The sequence below is a fragment of the Aspergillus campestris genome, assembly GCF_002847485.1.
Source record: "Aspergillus campestris IBT 28561 chromosome Unknown P168scaffold_8, whole genome shotgun sequence".
NCBI classification, from domain to species: domain Eukaryota; kingdom Fungi; phylum Ascomycota; class Eurotiomycetes; order Eurotiales; family Aspergillaceae; genus Aspergillus; species Aspergillus campestris.
Window position 1 is genome coordinate 243,535 of NW_020194343.1, and position 18,252 is coordinate 261,786.

Below are 18,252 nucleotides of genomic sequence, written 5' to 3' on the forward strand. Positions count from 1 at the left end.
CAAGAGACGCTTTTGCACCCGCGTCACTTCCTTATCGACAGCGACCACCGTGGATTCAGTTCCGGGGGTATATTTCTTCCTCTTTTGTCGTTATAGTGCTATCGGACATATCTTTGTCTTTCCGTCTATCCCCGGATTCATTGGACCGTGTTAAGTACGAGCACAGCTAGCTGAGCTTTACAGCCATGCCGGTCGTCAAAGGAGGTGTCTGGTACGGACCTATCTTCGGAAATCGTGGTTAACGACACAACGTGCTAATTGAGTGTCTAGGACTAACATCGAGGATGAAGTGCTTCGGGCAGCGGTATGTCAACGATAACACCACCCATATAACGAAATGTCTTTCAAATATGCGATCCAAATCACTAACACTCTTGTCAACCAGGTGTCCAAGTACGGCCTCAACCAGTGGGCGCGTGTCTCCTCGCTCCTGAACAGAAAAACCCCCAAACAGTGCAAAGCGCGATGGATCGAATGGCTGGACCCCGGTATCCGCAAGGTCGAATGGTCGAGGGAGGAGGATGAGAAGCTGTTGCATCTGGCCAAATTGATGCCCACCCAGTGGCGCACGATCGCACCGATTGTCGGGCGCACGGCTACCCAGTGTCTCGAGCGTTATCAGAAGTTGCTGGATGAGGCGGAGGCGCGCGAGAACGATGAGTTGGGCTTGGGTGGTCCGTCTGGTGCGGAGGCGGCGGCTCCCAGTGCGGATGATGTTAGGAGACTACGGTATGGAATATCCTTTATTCAGATGGTTTTCTGGCGTGTTCTGGGTGAAGCGCATAGACTAACAAGCCCAGACCCGGTGAATTAGATCCCGACCCAGAGTCCAAACCCGCGCGTCCCGATACGATCGATCTCGATGAAGATGAGAAAGAGATGCTGAGTGAAGCTCGAGCGCGTCTGGCCAACACGCAGGGAAAGAAGGCGAAACGCAAGGCTCGTGAACGACAGCTAGAAGAATCTCGACGACTAGCCGTGCTACAGAAGCGTCGCGAGCTCAAAAATGCCGGCATCAACATCAAAGTTACGACCCGCAAGAAGGGCGAAATGGACTACAACGCGGATATTCCGTTCGAAAAGCCGGCAGCCCCTGGGTTCTACGACACGATGGATGAGGAAGGTCGAAATGAGAAGCAGCGAGAAATGTTCGATCCTCGGAAACAGCAGCTGGCGATCAAGCGGAAGGGCGACCAGGATGAAGACCCGGAGCGCAAAAAGCGTAAGAATGACAAGGGTAACAGCTCGTCCGCTGCTGCTGTCCGGGCCGGCCAGATGCAGAAGATCCGTGAGGCCGAACAGAGCAGCAAGAGAAGAGCCTTGGTTCTCCCGACTCCTCAGGTCAGCGAGGGAGAGATGGAGGACATCATCAAGATGGGGATGGCGGGAGACCGTGCCAGCAAGATGTCGGCGGACGAAGAGACCACACGGGGCTTGATCGGCAACTACACGCCCATGGTCGGCCAGACTCCGATCCGGACCCCTCGTGCGCCGCCGCAGGAGGATCACATTGCCAATGAAATCAAGAACATCCGAGCCTTGACGGAAACACAGTCGTCCTTGCTGGGTGGGGAAAACACGCCTTTGCACGAGGGCGGGTCCTCGACCGGGTTCGACGGAATCACCCCTCGCCGTCAGCAGATCGTCACTCCCAACCCCATGGCAACACCCTTCCGACAGGCCAACGGGGTCGGCGCCACCCCCGTGGCGGGTGGAGTTGGCCCTGGGGCTACTCCCCTGCGCACACCCCGTGATCATTTCGCCCTGAACGAGATGGAGGCCGGGCAACTCGTCGCAGCTACCCCGAAAGATATGAAAATCAATCGCCAGAGCATCCGGAGCCGGTTGTCCGCACTGCCGAAACCCAAAGAAACAGAATGGGAGCTAGAAGAACTCCCGTCGGAGTCCGCCGAGCCAGCCCAGGGAATCGAGCTGACAGAGGAAGACGCCGCCGAACGGGACCAGAGAGAGCGCGAGGCGCGAGAGGCGGCCGCTCGGGCCGAGCTCTTGCGTCAGTCTCAAGTATATCAGCGATCGCTACCCCGACCCAGCATACTCGACACCGACGCCTTGATGGAGCGTGCCGCGCGTGTGTCCGACCCCGTCGCCGGCCTGATCGCCAAGGAGGCCGCCCTTCTCATCGCCAACGATGCGCGCAAGTTCCCGCTCCCCGGCTCCAAGGTGGAGGGCAAGCCGCGGAAATTGGCCCAGCTCGACGATGGCTTACTCGACGCGGCCCGCGCCGCGATTGCCGCCGAGGCCGCTTCGTCTGAGCAGCAGCAAGAATGGAAAAACAACTTCGATGATCAGTGGTCGTCGGCCCACACCGGCAGCCTTCCGGGTCTCTCCAACTATGCCGACGAGGAAGAGGACGATTACAAGCAAGAGCAACGAATGGTAGACGCCTTCGATAACGTGCAAAACTCATTAATAGCGACAGCCGAGCGGGGGAACAAGCTCGAAAAGAAGCTGGCTCTCCATTACGGCGGATACCAGAACCGGGCGAAAGTGCTTCGGAACAAGATCGTCGAGGCCCATACCGCCCTGGAACAGTCGAGGAGCGACCTGGATGCGTTCCGCACGTTGCAGATCTCAGAGGAGTCCGCCGTGTCCCGGCGTCTGGAGAAGCTGCGGGATGATGTTGCATTTGTGATGCGGAGAGAACGCGAGGCGCAAGAGGGTTACCGGACGCGCAAGGATGAGCTGGATGATCTGGTTGCTGGGACAGGGGGGATGGTCAATGGATGGCATTAAGGACTGCGTTTGACTCTAATCTACTGAGTTTCGTGTTCAGTTGTTCCTTTCTTTGTGTAGGGCTATATCCACGTGTATATCAGGTTGACTACAGAGTGTCTTGATTTCCCTACTTGTATGACAAGTATTAGAATTGGCAATCATCAATTAATAGTGTACTTGATCTCAGCATATAATCCAATCCACTAAATTCCTACTAAGCGCATGGTATATACGTCGGGTCTATACAATCCTATCCATAAAGCTGACTTCCCTACCGAAAGCGGACGAACCAGGAACCAAGAAGGCGGTCTCTCCGCCACCAATACCGTCTCCGCCTCCCGTCCACCTCCTTCATCCACCATCATCGCCAACCTCATTTTCTTTCCCATTTCCATCCCCCTTTCCATCGATAATTCTCTATAATCCCCTTATTCCCATCGAGCATCCATCTCTCAGCAAAATGGGCGTCAGCGGGGAGCCCACGGGCACGCCCGACCCTGTCGACAAGGGTTTCGCCACCCTCAATACCGTCCGGTAAGTTTTTAGATCCTTTTTTTTCGAGCGTAAAAAATTTATATGGCATTGTTAAAGCCGGTTTTATCGGTCGCGTGTGCTGATTTCGTGAATAGGATCGGTGTTAAAGCTATGGTGCAGAAGGTGAGTTCGCTGGCGCTCCCTGCGGTGGCGGATTTCGTTTGATATTGTGTCACGTGATATCTACTTGCCGTTTTGGGATGATGATGGATGGGTTGGACGATTGCTGATCTATATGGTGTAGGATGGCGAATTGAGAAAGGCGGAGATCTTGTCGATTCGACAGCGGAAGGATGGTCCTAGTTTTTAGTATGTTTTCCTGCTTGCTTGCGTCGAAGACGAGGGATGATGCTAATTACTGCAGTGTTCACTATGTGGACTTCAATAAGCGTCTTGATGGTGAGTTCTGTTGCTCGAGTATGTCTATAGATTGCCCATGCTTATATCATCACAGAATGGGTTGACTCTGGGAGGCTTGATCTGTCTCAAGAGGTAGAGTGGCCTCAGCCCGAGAAGCCAGAGAAGAAGAAAACAGGCCCCGGCAAGGCCCCAGCAAGAACACACAGAAGCGTCCCCGAGCCGGGAGCCGTGAAGTGTCCGCCACTCCTGATCGTCTCACCGGCAAGAACGTCAACATCGGGAAAGTCCAGCGTCCGTCCAAAGCGGGCGGAAAGGAGAACCGCGGCGATGAGACTCCGCGCCTCTCCATCGGTGGCTCGGAAGCCGTCTCCTCAGACGGGACCCCCAAACCAGAGTCCGACGACGTCGACATGATCGACATTGGCTTCTCCGAGACCAAAGCCGAAAAGGAACAGAGCAAGATGTCCCGCGAGCAGGAGCTCGAGCGGCTCCGAACAAGCGGTAGCATGACACAGAACCCCACAGAAATCCACCGCGTCCGCAACCTGAACCGTCTCCAAATGGGCAAGTTCGACATCGAGCCGTGGTACTTCTCTCCTTACCCAGCCTCCTACTCCGACGTCGACATGGTCTACATCGACGAGTTCTGCCTCAGCTACTTCGACAGCCGCCGTGCCTTCGAGCGCCACCGCGCAAAATGCACGCTCGTCCACCCGCCCGGCAACGAGATCTACCGCGACGACAACATCTCCTTCTTTGAGGTCGACGGCCGTCGCCAGCGCACCTGGTGTCGCAACCTCTGTCTTCTCAGCAAGCTCTTCCTAGACCACAAGACCCTTTACTACGACGTCGACCCCTTCCTCTTCTACTGCATGTGCACCCGTGACGAAACAGGCTGCCATCTCGTCGGATACTTCTCCAAGGAGAAGGACTCCGCGGAGGGGTATAACCTCGCTTGTATCCTCACGTTGCCACAGTACCAGCGCCGTGGATTCGGCCGCCTGCTCATCTCCTTCAGCTACGAGCTCAGCAAGCGGGAGGGCAGACTCGGCTCGCCCGAGAAACCGCTCAGTGATTTGGGCTTGCTGGGTTACCGACAGTATTGGCGGGAGACGCTCGTGGAACTGCTTATTGAACCCCACCGGGAAGCGTTCAGCGAGAATGAACTCGCTACGATGACTTCCATGACGGAGAAGGATGTCCACGAGACACTTGTCGTTTTTAATATGCTGAGATATCACGTATTTCCTCCCCCAACCCTTTCTTTCCCTTTTTTTCTGTTGTCAATCAACAAGAATCCAAACTAACACCCCACAGAAAGGAAACTGGGTCATAGTCCTCACAGACCAAGTCGTCGAAGAGCACAAGAAACGCCTCGAAAAAGAGAAAATCAAAGGCAAGCGCAGCATTGATCCTGCACGATTGCAGTGGAAACCGCCTGTTTTCGCTGCGTCGGCCAGAACATGGAATTGGTAAAGTACAGCACATCACAGCATGCAAGTAGAAAAATCATAATGAATTCCATCAAAGGAAGGGGGGAGGAAAAGAAGAAAAGGTTATGGATGGATTGATGGAGTTTCGATACCCGATATATGTATGGAGTTTGGGTTTGCTTTGGTTTTCTCTTTCTTTCTTTTTTGTGTCTTTTCGTTTAGGCTTTGTCTCTTATATTTAATTCTTTTGTTGGTGGTTCTTGTTTGGCATTGCACTGCATTCAGTCTATGTAGCACAGTGTATGTATCATTCTTATTATCTTTGTCAGTACAGACATCTAAATACTGAAAGCTATTTCTATTGATGTATATCCAGCTATCAACCGCCCAAAGTCCATGCTGTGCTGGCACCTTACCCCGCGTTCTATAAGAACACTCCTGTTCTCTTTGAGCCCTCTCCTTCAAACACTAAACCCGCCTTGTTTCACTTGAATCCTCCCTCTTGACCAGATATTGTGCCTATCAATGGATCCTTGTACCAGCAGTTCCTTTTTCGCCGAGCCTCCCATCCGCATCCGAGTTGGCAGCGACAAAAAGACCTACTATGCTCATCGGCAGGCCTTATCAGCATACACCTCATCAGCTTTGCATGCCAGAGTCACCGGGCCCTGGCAAGAATGTGGAGAAGAGGAAATCGACTGGACTGACTTTGACGAGCAGACGATCAGCTGCGTCCTCCAATTTCTATATACCCAAGAGTACAATGTCAGAAAACCTGTCCAGCTTTTAGAGAAAAGCCCCCAAAGCGATGCTGGGAAGGGACAGGGACATCCTGGAAGCCAAGCAGATGGAGGACCATCAGATATCCTTGCCACAGTTCGAGCAGAGCATACCGTTGCAAAGCGTGAAACACAGGAGCAGCAAGCACCAGAAGCCGATGAGCTTGAATACAACGAGCTTGGAAACCTAATTAATCGTCCCCTAACCCCGCTAAGACACTACTTCGAAACGTCCCTGCCAGTCAAGCACAACCCTACAACAGGTGGAAATTCCTCCCAAACGACGTATGAGGGCGAACCAAGCGAGCTCTTGCTTCACGCGAAAGTCTATTCATTCGCCCATCGGTATCTCGTGGACAACTTAGTACAATATGTTTTGCAACGGCTGAAGAAAACTCTTATTACTATCCAAAAGAAGCAGCTGGGATTTTGTCCGCAGCTTGCGGAATCCATTTCCCTCATCTACGGCGCAACATCCGCCTATAGTGCTCAAGGAGACCCTGCGAGAAACTTACTGTCCCAGTTCGTTGCGCTGAACTATACCGCTATGTACGGGAGCCGCCTTGAGGAACTTTTGGCTGAAGGGGGCCAGTTTACAATTGACTTGTCCTGGAAGCTTGCGAGAAGACTGATGAGCAACCCGTTAGAGGAAAAGTTAGATGAACTTTCAACTGCATATGAGTCCCTCCAAGCGGAGTCTGCAGATAAGGATAGGGAGATAGAGTGTCTCACACGGCAACTGAAAGAATGGGACGACTGGAACGCAAGCCGTCCTCTGAGCAGACGAAGATGGATGCCACCGCGGAATAACGGTAGTTCCAACTCTTGAAACCCGACTTCTATCAATCTTTTTGGTTCCAAGTGAACAATGTCAGCGCCGCAGATAATCATTTATTCATGGCTTGTTCTTCTCTGAGTGTGGCAAATATTGTTGCTGATCATGAGACATGACTCTTTACCCGAAGGAAGGATCGCGTGGGATTGCGACACAAAGGTTGAAGTTGTTTTCTCATAGAGAGGAAGGAAACAACATTCAGTATTGCGTTTCGAAGTTTCCAAAATATGTTGAGAGGATGGCCTTGGTTTCAATTTCGGTGTATCATTAAGTCAACGAGTTACTTCTCTAAGTATACTAGTTCCGAACCACGCAGACGCCCGTCTCTACACGTTTGCTCTTTTGGATTGGGACAGGACCAAAGGAGTAGAAGACGGGAGTGCGATATAGATGTTGCTTCATGGGCAGTATTATTTGTTGAGTTATGTTGGAGTAAGAATTGCAAGCCGGGTTGAGCCATCCATCATCCACAAAACAGGGACAACATATAAGTAGTATAGTAGTTTGATGAATGAACAACGAAGAGGAGGGAATCGGACCAGAGAAGAAGTACTTATATTTCCTCCACATCCCCAGTATACAGGTATACGCATGCAAAGGTCCAGTCACAAGAGTAAATAATTCAACTGCTGCGCTTTCTGCAAAAAAGCATAGTTATCTGTATGTACTCGCTTGCTTGCTCTCGCTCGCTTTGTCTTGCTTCCCCCACGCCCCATTATGTATGTCCGTTTCAATCAATTCAATGTGATGTGAGGTGATGTAATGTGAGGTGACATCCCTTTGTTACTTTCAAAAATAGAAACGAGCGCCAGCCTGATAAGAGGCAGTGAGAATGATGTACGGCTGGCTGGTCCAGGGGGGAAAGAATAAGATAAGAAGAAGAAGAGAAAAAAGGACACATTAATGGAGAATGGAATAAATAGACGACGAATGCAAGAACAGGAAGAAGAAAGTAAACAGCGAGGAAGAAGGAAAACAGTGAAGAGAGAAAGAGAAAGAAGAAACCAGTCCAGACCCAATGAATTTCCCACACAGGCGTAGCTCATCAATACCGAAATAAAAACGCTCAAGGAATTACTCGAAACCCGGCAAAAACCAATTCAAATCCGAGAGGGGGGGTTGTGGGCAGTGGTGAAGTTGAAAAAATGCGACTTCCTCACCTGCCTAATAAAGAGGATCTTGCTCGATCGGGCCGATTTAACGGGAGCCGCTGAAGCTGCGTGGACCCCAGGAGGAGTTGTTGTTGTTGTTGTTATTGTTGCCTGAGTTGCCTTTGGACTGGTGGCGCGGAGATCCAGTTCCGCTTGTTTGTTGAGACGTCGATTTCTTGGGATTCGAGCCTCCAGCTGTCTCGCGGGGCTTTCCACTCCTTCGTGATTTGAAGGTTGAAGGTCCCCGTGGTCGAGAATGTTGGCCTCCGGCTTTCTTGGGAAGGACAACCGTCTTCGGGGCACTTACACCGGAAAGACGAACGTTGATTCGGACATTCCCAGACTGATCCTTGTCGTAAGGTCCAAATGAGAATGGCTCAACGCTGTGGACCTGCATCGCCTTGAGATGCTTCGAACGTAGGCGAGATTGGGAAGGGGGTGGTGCTGCCGTCCAAGCCGCGGCGGGGGCCATGGTAGGGACTCGGACGACAGGCAGAGAGCCTGCTTCACGGTCCTCGAACATCTCCTCTACCTCCTCAACTTGCCTGGCAATGACCTCACCGTCTCCAACGGGAAGCTCTCCATTATTGGGGAGGGACACCGAGACGGCGGCGATGTGCAATGGTACATCAAGCGGCTCTTTAGACGACGACGTGACCGCTAACGCGCTCTTCTTCTCGTGTGCCGTTTTCTTCCCGAAAAGGCAGTCGATCTTCTCTTGCCACGAAGTCGCGGTAGATACAGGAGCTGTCCGCGGGGGTGCGGCAACCATAGAGGCGAAAGTCGGAGGTGCTTGAGGTTGAGCGACCACCTTCGGGGGAAGTTTGACGATAGGCTTCGGCCCAGGAAGATGCACCAAAGGCTTGTGCGAATCGCCGGTGAAGACGGGATGGCTCGCCATTTCTTCTGGGGGAGGTGGCGAAGGACTACGCATGTAATCCGATTCCTCGAAAGCCGACTTCTTCTGTTCCGTGACCTGCGGGAAGAACCTCGAACTGCGGACAGGGACGCTGCCACTTGGGCGTGCATGAGTCTCGGTGAATGGGAGCGTGCTGACAGCGGGTTCAATAGCGGCAAGGGGATTCGGGAGCGGCGCACTGCTGTCAGTGGACCTGGAGATTCCGACAACCTGTCTCTGACCGACTTGGTCCCCTGTGCGGACCTGCCGCCAGGTCTCATTAAACGCGACTGGGAGTGACGTCGCGCCCTCCCGAATCGAACTCATCTCATTCCGAAGTTTCTCGCTTTCTTCAGCCTCGCGCTTTGCGGCGACGGCGGGGAAGTTGTTCCAAGCCGTTGTGCCAGCAACACGGTTCTCGTGTTGCCGGTGATGCTGCTGGGAGCTGGGGGGTCCAATCGGACCCGGCCGCACAATAGAAGGAGGGGGTATGAACCGGACCTCTGGGGAGGGCAAGGGGGATATCGACGCACTGTCCTGCGGAGAACGGGATGGAGCAGAGAAGGGCTGAGACCCCGGGGGAAGAGCCGGCTGCTCTAACCCAAAGTGGCTTCGTAGGGAGATGTCCCGAGATGGGAACCCTCCAAGGCCTTGTTCAAATATGCCATTGCCGAGGGTCTTGTCATTGCTGAGTGGCTTCCAAGGATTTGACAGGGAAGGGGAAGTTCCGACGAGCTTGGCGTTTGCAGACCACGGCGAATATGTCGTCGGGACATTGGTAGGGACATTGGTAGGGGCATTGGTAGGAGCATTGGTAGGGGCATTGGTAGGAGCATTGGTAGGGGCATTGGGAGGGACATTGAGGCCACCTCTCCATTGAGGACTCTGCTCGTCGACCTTGGCTTCAGGAATGTTATCATGGGCCTGCGCTTGGGTGTCATCGGACTGCTGTAATCCATTGGCCACGGTAGGTTCGGGCCTGGGTTCGCGGTGCGGCGACGGGGCGCGGCGAGCGTTCGGAGCGCTCTCCGTCGGCCTTTCCTTCCCAACGAGCTTTTTGACGGTATCCGGGTGATGGACTTTCATCATTCCATATTGTTTCGGTTCCCCAGTGGGTTCCGGCACCGGCGGTTTGGGCGGCGACTGTATGACATGCGCGGGGGCTGCCGGTGAATGCGCTTCGGGTCGGCCGCCATCGACTGATTCCTTGCGCTTTTCCGCCGGCTTTGCCGGTGCCGGGCCCAGCGCTTCGAGCTTTTGCCGAATTCTTTCGCGCTTGGCCGCTTCTTCCTTCTCTTCCTGCTCGATTCTTCGCTGCCGGGCTTCCATCCGCTTCTCCTTCATGATCCGTTGTTGTATTGCAACCGGATCTTCTTGGGGTGCCTGGGGTGCCTGGGGTGCCTGGGGTGCTTGCGGTGCCTGTGGTACCGCAACATGATTGTCTTCGGCGGGATGGGGACCCGCTGGGGCTTCAGCTACACCAGGCGCGGCTGGGCCTTGGTCATATACGGGCCCAGCGTTGCGTTGAGGCCAAGGAGCCCCTGGACCACGCCGCGACGGTGAAAGTTCGCGGTTGTGGATATCTCTCGGTGCTACCTCTCTGGCCTGTAGCGACGGGTCTACCATTCCATTGACCAGGGATCCTCTCCTATTGTCAAATGAACGTTGCGCAGCATCAGGTCGACCGATCGACATCCGACGACCAAAGCTGCCACTCCCTCCACTTACGTTAGATGACGTCCGGCGGCGCGGCCAATGCATGCCATCTTGACCGCTGGACCGATGGGTTTGGAAAGCCGCGGAGGGCTCGGCAGGGCCGGATTGCTCACTAGGCGCGGGCCTTTGCAGCACAGAAGGAGTCCGCGCGTTCTGCTCGGCGCGCCAAGTGCCCTTTCGAGGTTCGGCGACGGGTTCATAACGACCAGATCGCGAGTTATAGAGCTCGCGGGTACCGGACTGTTCCCTCCATACACGGTTGAAATCATCTGCAGCGATCTCCTTCGGCGGTGGGGGTCCCTGGAAACCATCATGGCGGACGGGCTCTTTCACAGGAGGGCGCTGCAACGGTTGAACCTGAACGGGCGGCATAACGGGGGACATCTTCTCCACCGGAGGCAGTGGTGCCCATGGCGATTTGACAGGAGGGGGAGGGGCGGGGCTGGTGGACGACGACAGAGATTTGTCGCCGGGTCCCTTCATGAAGCTTCCACTCCTGATCTGGCGTTCTGAGTTCGCCCCGAGTCGCAGAATTGTCGGATTCGGGCCGACAGAAGTTGTAGGTTTCGGAACAAACTTGGGTGTCTCCTTGGTGATCGCAACGTGTTCAACCGGAGGGACCTCTTGCGCAGTCTCCACTCCACGGGGCAAGACCTCTTGCCCAATCTCCACTTCACGAGGCAAGAGCTCTTGCTGCGCAGGTTCTGCAGGCGCCCTGTCATCAGGGATGACCGGCGGCGCAGTCTCTGGCACTGGTTCCGGCTCCGGCTCTGGCGGCTGGTTCAGGTTGCTCTTTGTCCCATCCGTCCATTCGATTGTCTCCGGGGCCCAGTCGTCTTCGTCATCGTCGATATCGGCCCATTTCGATTCCGTTCCGCCACCGTCTTCTTGAATGCGCGATGTCAAGTGGATTCCATAGTGTTGCTTCAGTTCTTCATCCGTCAGATTCTTCGGGGGTGTTTGTTGTACCGCTGCGTATCGTATGTTAGCTTGCTATTTCTCCCTTTTAGGGGAAGCAGGGGAAGGGTTACGTCGATTCTTATTCCACACTTGATTGGGGTCCGGGCCGTGTGCTCCTGGTTTAGCTGCGCCGGGTCCGGTCTTTGACAAAGCGTCTCGTAGGCTGCTCGTAGTTTTCGCGACCAGACGCGGCCTTGAGCTCGCCGGCGGCGTCCCCAGGGGTGTGCTCGAACTAGACAGAGGGGCTGTGACAGGTCAGAATGCCGTCAAAACGATACTTGCTTGGGGGTTATGAATACCTTTTTCCGCTGGTTTGATCGTTGGAGAAGCACCCGGGGCCTTGGGAACCGAAAACTTGGCGAAGCTGACCGGCTTGAAGGATGCGGGCTTCTTCGGACGTGAGCCCAGTTTGCCGTCTGTCCGACTGGCATCGGATTCCGAGCCGCCCAGCGAAGCCGTATCCTCCCCAGCGTCCGACCCCGACGCTACTCCGTTCATTTCCAGTGCTCGCGTGGCTACCGCCCCCGGACTCTGCTTCGAGATATCCTACACCAAAACTCAGTAAAGACCTCCCAGAGTCGAAAGGTCGAAAGGTCGGCAGGGACTCACAGTTGACGACTTCCCAGCGGTCCTTCCCGATTCATTCCGTTCCGTCGAAGATTCGGCGTCCGTCCTCTGCTCGTCGTGTGGCGTGTTGACCGTGATCTCGGGTTGCGATGTTGAAGCGGTATGATTGAACTCCCCCACGTCCCCTCCAGCAGTGTGCTTGTCGTTGGTGCTCGCAGGAACGTCGGAAGGCGAAGAGTCGCCGCCCGACAGGGTTTGTTTTACCACATCGTGGCTAGTCTGCTCTGCCATAACAATTCCCGAGTCTGTGAGGTCGACAGGGTGCGACATCTGTTAGACAAGCGATCTCAAACGGAAGGCAGGGTAGAGAGTGGCGACGTGAAGCGAGGACTGAGAGATAGACATGAAGGAACGATCTGAGAAGTACCTATTGTGAGGTATCGAGAATCGTCACGGTCGAACTGCAAGGCAAGATCCAGTGGCTGGGACCGTCAGAAGCTCCCGTCGAGCCCGCGGATGGCGTTATAGGGCCCAGGTCGAAGGGCACGGGGATGAAAAGTAGGGAGAGGAGAGGTTTAGCAAAGAAGAAGCGATTCAGTGATATCAGGTACAGCCCAGGAGATCCCAAAGGGGAGAGGGGGTGAGTGGAGAGGGGGGGACTTTTGCAGGTGATGATCGGATGATGGCGAACAGCAGCAAGCGGAACTAATCGAATAGGTAGTCACTTGGCCTGAGGTTCCAGGGTGCCAAGGCTGGGTGTCTGTTTTGGGTTAGTCTGTCTCTGTGGTTGATTCTTTCTATATTATGATATTGTCTGATTGAATTCTAATTTCTTGTAGTTGAAGTGTTTAGAAGAACAGATATGTATTACTCATAGATAATTAGAGACATCAGTGTTTTCCAGGACAGTATTGTTAGGGAGGGTTGAATTTTCTGGCAGGAACCCTCCCACGATGATATTTCGGCACCCGGCAAACCAATACACACGACATGATCTAACAGAACACTCTACGGTCAAATGTAATATGATGATAGTATATAGATAGATCACTACAGACAATTACAATAAACAAGGAAAAGATCAGGAAGATAATGTGAATGTTCGATTGATCTGTTCTACATTCGCATCATTCTAGGCTCTGCGGTATATACACAAATCCCCCGCGCCCAATCAATGATCAAACCCTTAATGGGGGTGGTTCTTGTGGTGGCCTAATCTTTGTTAGTCTTCCCCTCCAGTACTTCCAGGTTAGAGAAACATACGCAGGTGGAAGTAGTACTCCATGCTGTAACCCAGGATCAGGATGGCACCGATGGCGTGGGCGAGGGCTGTTGCAGAGCACACTGATTAGCACCGACACGCTGGAAACCAATCATAACGACCGGTAAAATGGAGAGAGAGAACTTACGAGCGGCAGAAGGGTTCTTGCCCCAGTAACGCGCCTGGTAGCGGCCGATGAGACCAGTGGCCTTGATCTCAGGGGCGGTGCCACGGGGAAGTCTGGCGTAGAAGTTCACCACACGGTCCATACGAGCAGCATCCTTAGCAGCACCGATGGCCTAGCCAGATATTAGCCTTCCGATCATTTTGTCCACGATCACGGGTGTCGGTCGATGTCGGCAACGCCTTGAAGAGATTGCCGGGGAAGGGTGTCGTCGGTGAGGATCGAAGTTTGGGGGTCTGATTGAATAGGACTTACGTTGGGGGAGGCGATCTAAGCACGAATTAGCCATGGTCTATCAATCAAGGGGATTTTTCCACCCCCGTGGTCGGTTTGTGGTGGTCCTTACCTTGGGAGGGATCAAGGTCGAGAGACCTCGGCGAACGATGAAGCTCATCTTGGGCAAACTAGACTGGGGTTAGTCAACTCCAATCAATGACAACTACAGGATGCGGAATATGCTCCAATAGGGTCGGGAGGTCTCACTGTAGTACTGTCAAGTGAACTGGGGTGGTTGACAATGACGGAGGAGAAGGAAGTGCCAACGAGAAGCGGGTGGTCGGATGGGCGGCGGGTTCGCAAAGGGAGCCTCAGGCCGCGCTAAACCCCATCGGGCGGTTCCTAAAACGACCGACCACTCGCCGCATACCTCACCACCAACCTTGCTCACTTCTTGCTCCTCGTCTTTCCCCCATCCACGACCCGACATATCCCCACCATGTCGCTCATTAGAGCAGGAACTGCCTGTTTCCGTGCCGGCCGTCTGGTCGCACCTCTCAATGCCCGCTTCGTTTCCGCCAATGCCGGTCCTGGTGGCCCGTCGGTGAAAACCTCCCCTTCGGATGCCCCGACCACCACCCACAAGAGTAGCACCTTGATCCGTCAAGAGAGCCCCTCGGAGGCTATGGCCCGTCATCAGCCGGATTACGATGCCACCATTGATGCCGCTACCTCGTACGAGCTTCCTGGATCGCGACAATGAATGGGCATGACTGAAGACTAACCGTGCTTAGGCAATTCTCTCCTGTCCCCAAGCGTGTCATGGACGGCAGCGAGCCCGGCGAGACCGTTCCCGCCGCAGTCCTCTCCGGCGCACCCACCGACCTGCAGGCTCGTACGGTCAGGTAAGGCAGTGAACTTGGAAAGAATAGATTGGCCCACTCCAGTCACTAACTGCAGCCCATAGAATCTACCGCCCCTCGAAGCCCGCGACGCAGTCCGGCACCTGGCACGGCCACCACTGGAAAATGGACTGGGACATCTTGCAGCGGGGTCACCGGTGGGAGAACCCGCTGATGGGCTGGCAATCGTCCGCCGATTTCATGCAGGGAACCGCCCTGAACTTCAAGTCCAAGGAGGACGCCATCATGTTCGCGCAGAAGCAGGGGTATGAGTACTTCGTGCAGGAGCCGAATGAGCGCCGCTTTGTGCCCAAGTCTTATGCCAACAACTTCGTCCACGAGTCGAAGAAGCTTAAGCACATCAAGACCAAATAATCGATTCTTTCTGGTGTATTATGTGTACATAATTGCAAGCTTTTGCTTCTATTCGGATCTTCTCAGAGTCCCAATGATTTTCTGCGTTTTTGGGTTGAAACCCTTGATAGAGGCGTGGTAGGATCTCAACCGACGTATTGGTTGTGTTTAGACAAAGCCGGTCTTGGGATATATGCCATTGACGATTCTGCAGGACTCAAATGTCCATAACACAGCTATTAGCTCTGAGCTCTGGCCTGTGCTTATTTCTAGTGCTTGCCTCCAGTACCACCAGCAGTGGTCAAGTTGAAGATCCAGGCTGAACAACGCTGCGAGCTAGACAGGACGCACTGGCACAATCAATATCCAAGCACTTCCACAATACAAATCCATTGCCTACATAGTCCAATCAATACCATTTATCTAAACTAGTTGCGGCTGCTACACTCTAGATTTTCACACCCATTGGTCAATTGAATCAACATGTCGATCTCTGAACTGCAACAGCGCTAGGCTCTATGCATTGGCAGCCAGAAGCAGGGCCCATAGCACATGCATGAACTGATTGAGTGGTTGGATCTGATAAGAAAGTCAAGCAGAACCTAATGTACTATATGTACTCCGTACATTACCAGCGAGATCTTGCCAACGGTGAAATCTCCATGGCAGTATTCCCGAGTTGATCTTCACCGGGTTTGAAACAAGGTAGAGCAAGAGTACGCATAATACGGCTTTGTGTATGAACTTCACTTTCTAAACTGGGATATACACAAAAGGAATATCTGCTGTCCGTCCTATTTGGCATATCATGCTATGCGACATGCTTGATATCGGATATATCGAACCGCATCATGATGCCGTTGTAATGCGACATACATATACCTTGATCTGTATACATTGTAGCATCACAAGACCCCCAATTCTGAACATCTTCAGATCTATACCAACCAAGAAAAAAAGAAAGTTATCAGAGTAGTCAGTGTTCAAAGAGTTAAGGGGAAGAAAAGTATATTCCTGGAAAAGAAAAAGACAGGCCGCGCCGAGTGACCCCGCCACCCCACCTAAAATTTATTATCTACTAGTCAGTCATCACGATAAGATCGAAAAATCTACATACACCCCAGCAACTCAACAGTCCCTCATTCTCCCTCCCCCCCATCCCAGAAGCGTTTCGGAAGTTGATCTCTTGATCGAAAGCGAAAAGAGAAAAGAAAAATGTACACAGTCACAGACGAGACTCTCCAAACCCTCACGAGGGTCCTCAACGACGAGAACGAGTCGCTCGCTCGCCGCTTCCGGGCCCTCTTCTCCCTGAAGCATGTCGCCTGTCTGCAGCCGCCCACCGACAAGACCCTCCCCGCGATCAAGGCCATCGCCGCCGCCTTTTCGTCTTCGTCAGCGCTCCTCAAGCACGAGCTCGCCTACTGCCTCGGCCAGACCCGCAACCCGGACTCGCTGTCCTTCCTCCACGATGTCGTGAAGGATCCCCAGGAGGACGCGATGTGTCGCCACGAGGCGGCCGAGGCGCTGGGCGCCCTGGGCTACGAGAGCAGCTTGGAGATCCTCAAGGCGTTGAGGGACGATGCGAAGGAGCTTGAGGTCGTCAGGGAGACGTGCGATATCGCCGTGGACCGGATTATGTGGGAGAACTCGGAGGAGAAGAAAGCCGAGCAGTTGAAGCCTAGGTGGGTGTTGCTACGATAACTAACAGTAACAGGAGAAAAAAACGTATTTGGAATTAAGACAGGGATTTTGCTGATCGTGTTGATTGCCTTTCTTCGCATTTTCCCGCTCTCTAGTGACTTCACCTCCATTGACCCTGCGCCCCCGGCGCCGCTAGCTACCGAGGAGCCGTCCATTCCGGACCTCGAGAAGACCCTCCTCGACACATCCATCCCTCTGTTCAAGCGATACCGGGCTATGTTCGCCCTGCGCGACCTTGCCTCCCCGCCTGACCTTCCTACTGCCGCTCCCGCCATCGACGCGCTGTCCAAGGGCCTCAAGGACCCGTCCGCTCTGTTCCGCCACGAGATCGCGTTTGTGTTTGGCCAGCTGTGCCACCCGGCCTCTGTCCCCTGTCTCACGGAGTGTCTCAGTAACCAGGGAGAGATGGGTATGGTGCGTCACGAAGCGGCGGAAGCGCTGGGCAGCCTGGGTGAGGTGGACGGCGTCGAGGACACGTTAAAGAAGTTCGTGAATGACCCCGAGCAGGTGGTTCGAGACAGCATCATCGTGGCTCTGGATATGGCCGAGTATGAGAAGAACGGAGATATTGAGTATGCGCTGATTCCGGCCACTGCTGCATGATGATGGAAGGATGGAAGGATGAACCGGAAGAGAAATGAATCATTACAATGTCGCCTATTTAATTGCCCTCGTCACTTCATAGATATACAATTGCGGAACCCAGAATAGAGTTTCCTTTTTCTTTTTCTTTCTTTCTTTTGGCTTTCGTTCTCCCTTCTTTTGTATTCTTTTCGGCCGTTTAATTGTTGGTCGTTTCCCTATAGTCCACGATTAGCACCCACAGCAGCTTCACCAAGACGGGACCACGCCGCGACTCACTTGTAACCACAAACACATCGGTAGAAAATCGTACTCCCTTCGTCTGCACTGCGCAACTGCACCGCAGAGAAGTACATTTCCTTCCTCCCACACTTGGCGCACGTATGTTGGGCGATCGCCTCCGTCTTCCTATCCTCCGCGGTCAAGGTCTGCACAGCGGATCGTTTGGCGCGAAGAGAGGAGGGGAATGCGCTGGGCTTGGACTCGGAGATAACGGTCCCCGGAGCGGCATCTGAGGGGAGAGTGGGAGATGGGTCAGCGCTACTGAGAGGAAGGGCTTTCATATCCGTCCAAGACTGGCTCAAGCTCACCTTTGTTGCGCGCGCCGCAGACGTCGCAGAATAAGAAATTTGTCGGATCGGCGGAGGAGTTCTGGAGGAGGTTGCCGCAGTCGGTGCAGAAGAGGAGGGAGCCGATTGCGCTCATGGTGTGATGGTATGGAGGGTTCAATGAGAGATATGGATTGTTCGTTGGGTATGTAAATGAATTAGAGCAGATTATTTTATAGAAATTATGAAGATGAGGGTATCGAAGTATAGATTGTCGGGGAGAAATCGATCTACTTTTTTCTTCCCTTTTTTTTAATGCGAATAAAATTATCCAGATCCAGCACAGACCATGCATTACTCCAACATTATTACTAAGCCAGGAATAACTCAGTAGTGCCCGGGCGGTCAGCAGCGGCAGCGGCAAGAGACCCGTGCCTGGCATCATTTATTGCATCGCCATAGAGAGCCTTCTTTGATCATGCGAGACATTCATGCCTCCTACTCTCAAGTTCTTCTTTCCTGACGGGGGCCT

General features: G+C 53.6%; 8 protein-coding genes across 8 annotated transcripts; 5 read left to right on the forward strand and 3 right to left on the reverse strand.

The window, feature by feature from the left end:
- Nucleotides 1–44: 44 nt before the first annotated feature.
- cef1 (putative cell division control protein (Cdc5)) lies at nt 45–2,892 on the forward strand. Its single transcript, XM_024834436.1, has 4 exons — nt 45–211; nt 271–304; nt 386–729; nt 801–2,892. The coding sequence occupies exons 1-4, from the start codon at nt 186–188 to the stop codon at nt 2,752–2,754; spliced, it is 2,358 nt and encodes a 785-aa protein (XP_024691562.1). The 5' UTR covers nt 45–185; the 3' UTR covers nt 2,755–2,892.
- A 204-nt stretch (nt 2,893–3,096) lies between these two features.
- Nucleotides 3,097–5,068, forward strand: P168DRAFT_291150 (NuA4 histone acetyltransferase complex catalytic subunit ESA1). The gene is made up of 5 exons (XM_024837353.1): nt 3,097–3,270; nt 3,366–3,393; nt 3,515–3,579; nt 3,635–3,669; nt 3,817–5,068. The coding sequence occupies exons 1-5, from the start codon at nt 3,197–3,199 to the stop codon at nt 4,935–4,937; spliced, it is 1,323 nt and encodes a 440-aa protein (XP_024691563.1). The 5' UTR covers nt 3,097–3,196; the 3' UTR covers nt 4,938–5,068.
- Nucleotides 5,069–5,433: 365 nt separating this feature from the next.
- Nucleotides 5,434–6,823, forward strand: P168DRAFT_174800 (BTB/POZ domain-containing protein). Its single transcript, XM_024832913.1, has one exon. The coding sequence runs from the start codon at nt 5,589–5,591 to the stop codon at nt 6,669–6,671; it is 1,083 nt and encodes a 360-aa protein (XP_024691564.1). The 5' UTR covers nt 5,434–5,588; the 3' UTR covers nt 6,672–6,823.
- A 1,051-nt stretch (nt 6,824–7,874) lies between these two features.
- Nucleotides 7,875–12,299, reverse strand: P168DRAFT_319516 (uncharacterized protein; the record flags this gene model as incomplete). Its single annotated transcript, XM_024840285.1, has 4 exons — nt 7,875–11,413; nt 11,474–11,647; nt 11,702–11,948; nt 12,012–12,299. The coding sequence occupies 4 exons, from the start codon at nt 12,297–12,299 to the stop codon at nt 7,875–7,877; spliced, it is 4,248 nt and encodes a 1,415-aa protein (XP_024691565.1).
- A 761-nt stretch (nt 12,300–13,060) lies between these two features.
- P168DRAFT_291153 (F1F0 ATP synthase subunit f) lies at nt 13,061–13,818 on the reverse strand. Its single transcript, XM_024837354.1, has 5 exons — nt 13,761–13,818; nt 13,670–13,684; nt 13,379–13,529; nt 13,233–13,298; nt 13,061–13,181 (listed from the first exon to the last, which is right to left on the reverse strand). Exons 1-5 carry the CDS (start codon nt 13,806–13,808, stop codon nt 13,156–13,158), a joined length of 306 nt encoding a protein of 101 aa, XP_024691566.1. The 5' UTR covers nt 13,809–13,818; the 3' UTR covers nt 13,061–13,155.
- A 260-nt stretch (nt 13,819–14,078) lies between these two features.
- Nucleotides 14,079–15,300, forward strand: P168DRAFT_255043 (putative NADH-ubiquinone oxidoreductase 18 kDa subunit). The gene is made up of 3 exons (XM_024834437.1): nt 14,079–14,365; nt 14,425–14,535; nt 14,598–15,300. Exons 1-3 carry the CDS (start codon nt 14,130–14,132, stop codon nt 14,905–14,907), a joined length of 657 nt encoding a protein of 218 aa, XP_024691567.1. The 5' UTR covers nt 14,079–14,129; the 3' UTR covers nt 14,908–15,300.
- A 713-nt stretch (nt 15,301–16,013) lies between these two features.
- Nucleotides 16,014–17,267, forward strand: P168DRAFT_291155 (deoxyhypusine monooxygenase). Its single transcript, XM_024837355.1, has 2 exons — nt 16,014–16,571; nt 16,686–17,267. The coding sequence occupies exons 1-2, from the start codon at nt 16,102–16,104 to the stop codon at nt 17,191–17,193; spliced, it is 978 nt and encodes a 325-aa protein (XP_024691568.1). The 5' UTR covers nt 16,014–16,101; the 3' UTR covers nt 17,194–17,267.
- Nucleotides 17,268–17,282: 15 nt separating this feature from the next.
- On the reverse strand, nt 17,283–17,997 carry P168DRAFT_174909 (DNA-directed RNA polymerase I core subunit RPA12). Its single transcript, XM_024832914.1, has 3 exons — nt 17,763–17,997; nt 17,452–17,683; nt 17,283–17,390 (listed from the first exon to the last, which is right to left on the reverse strand). Exons 1-3 carry the CDS (start codon nt 17,875–17,877, stop codon nt 17,372–17,374), a joined length of 366 nt encoding a protein of 121 aa, XP_024691569.1. The 5' UTR covers nt 17,878–17,997; the 3' UTR covers nt 17,283–17,371.
- Nucleotides 17,998–18,252: the final 255 nt, after the last annotated feature.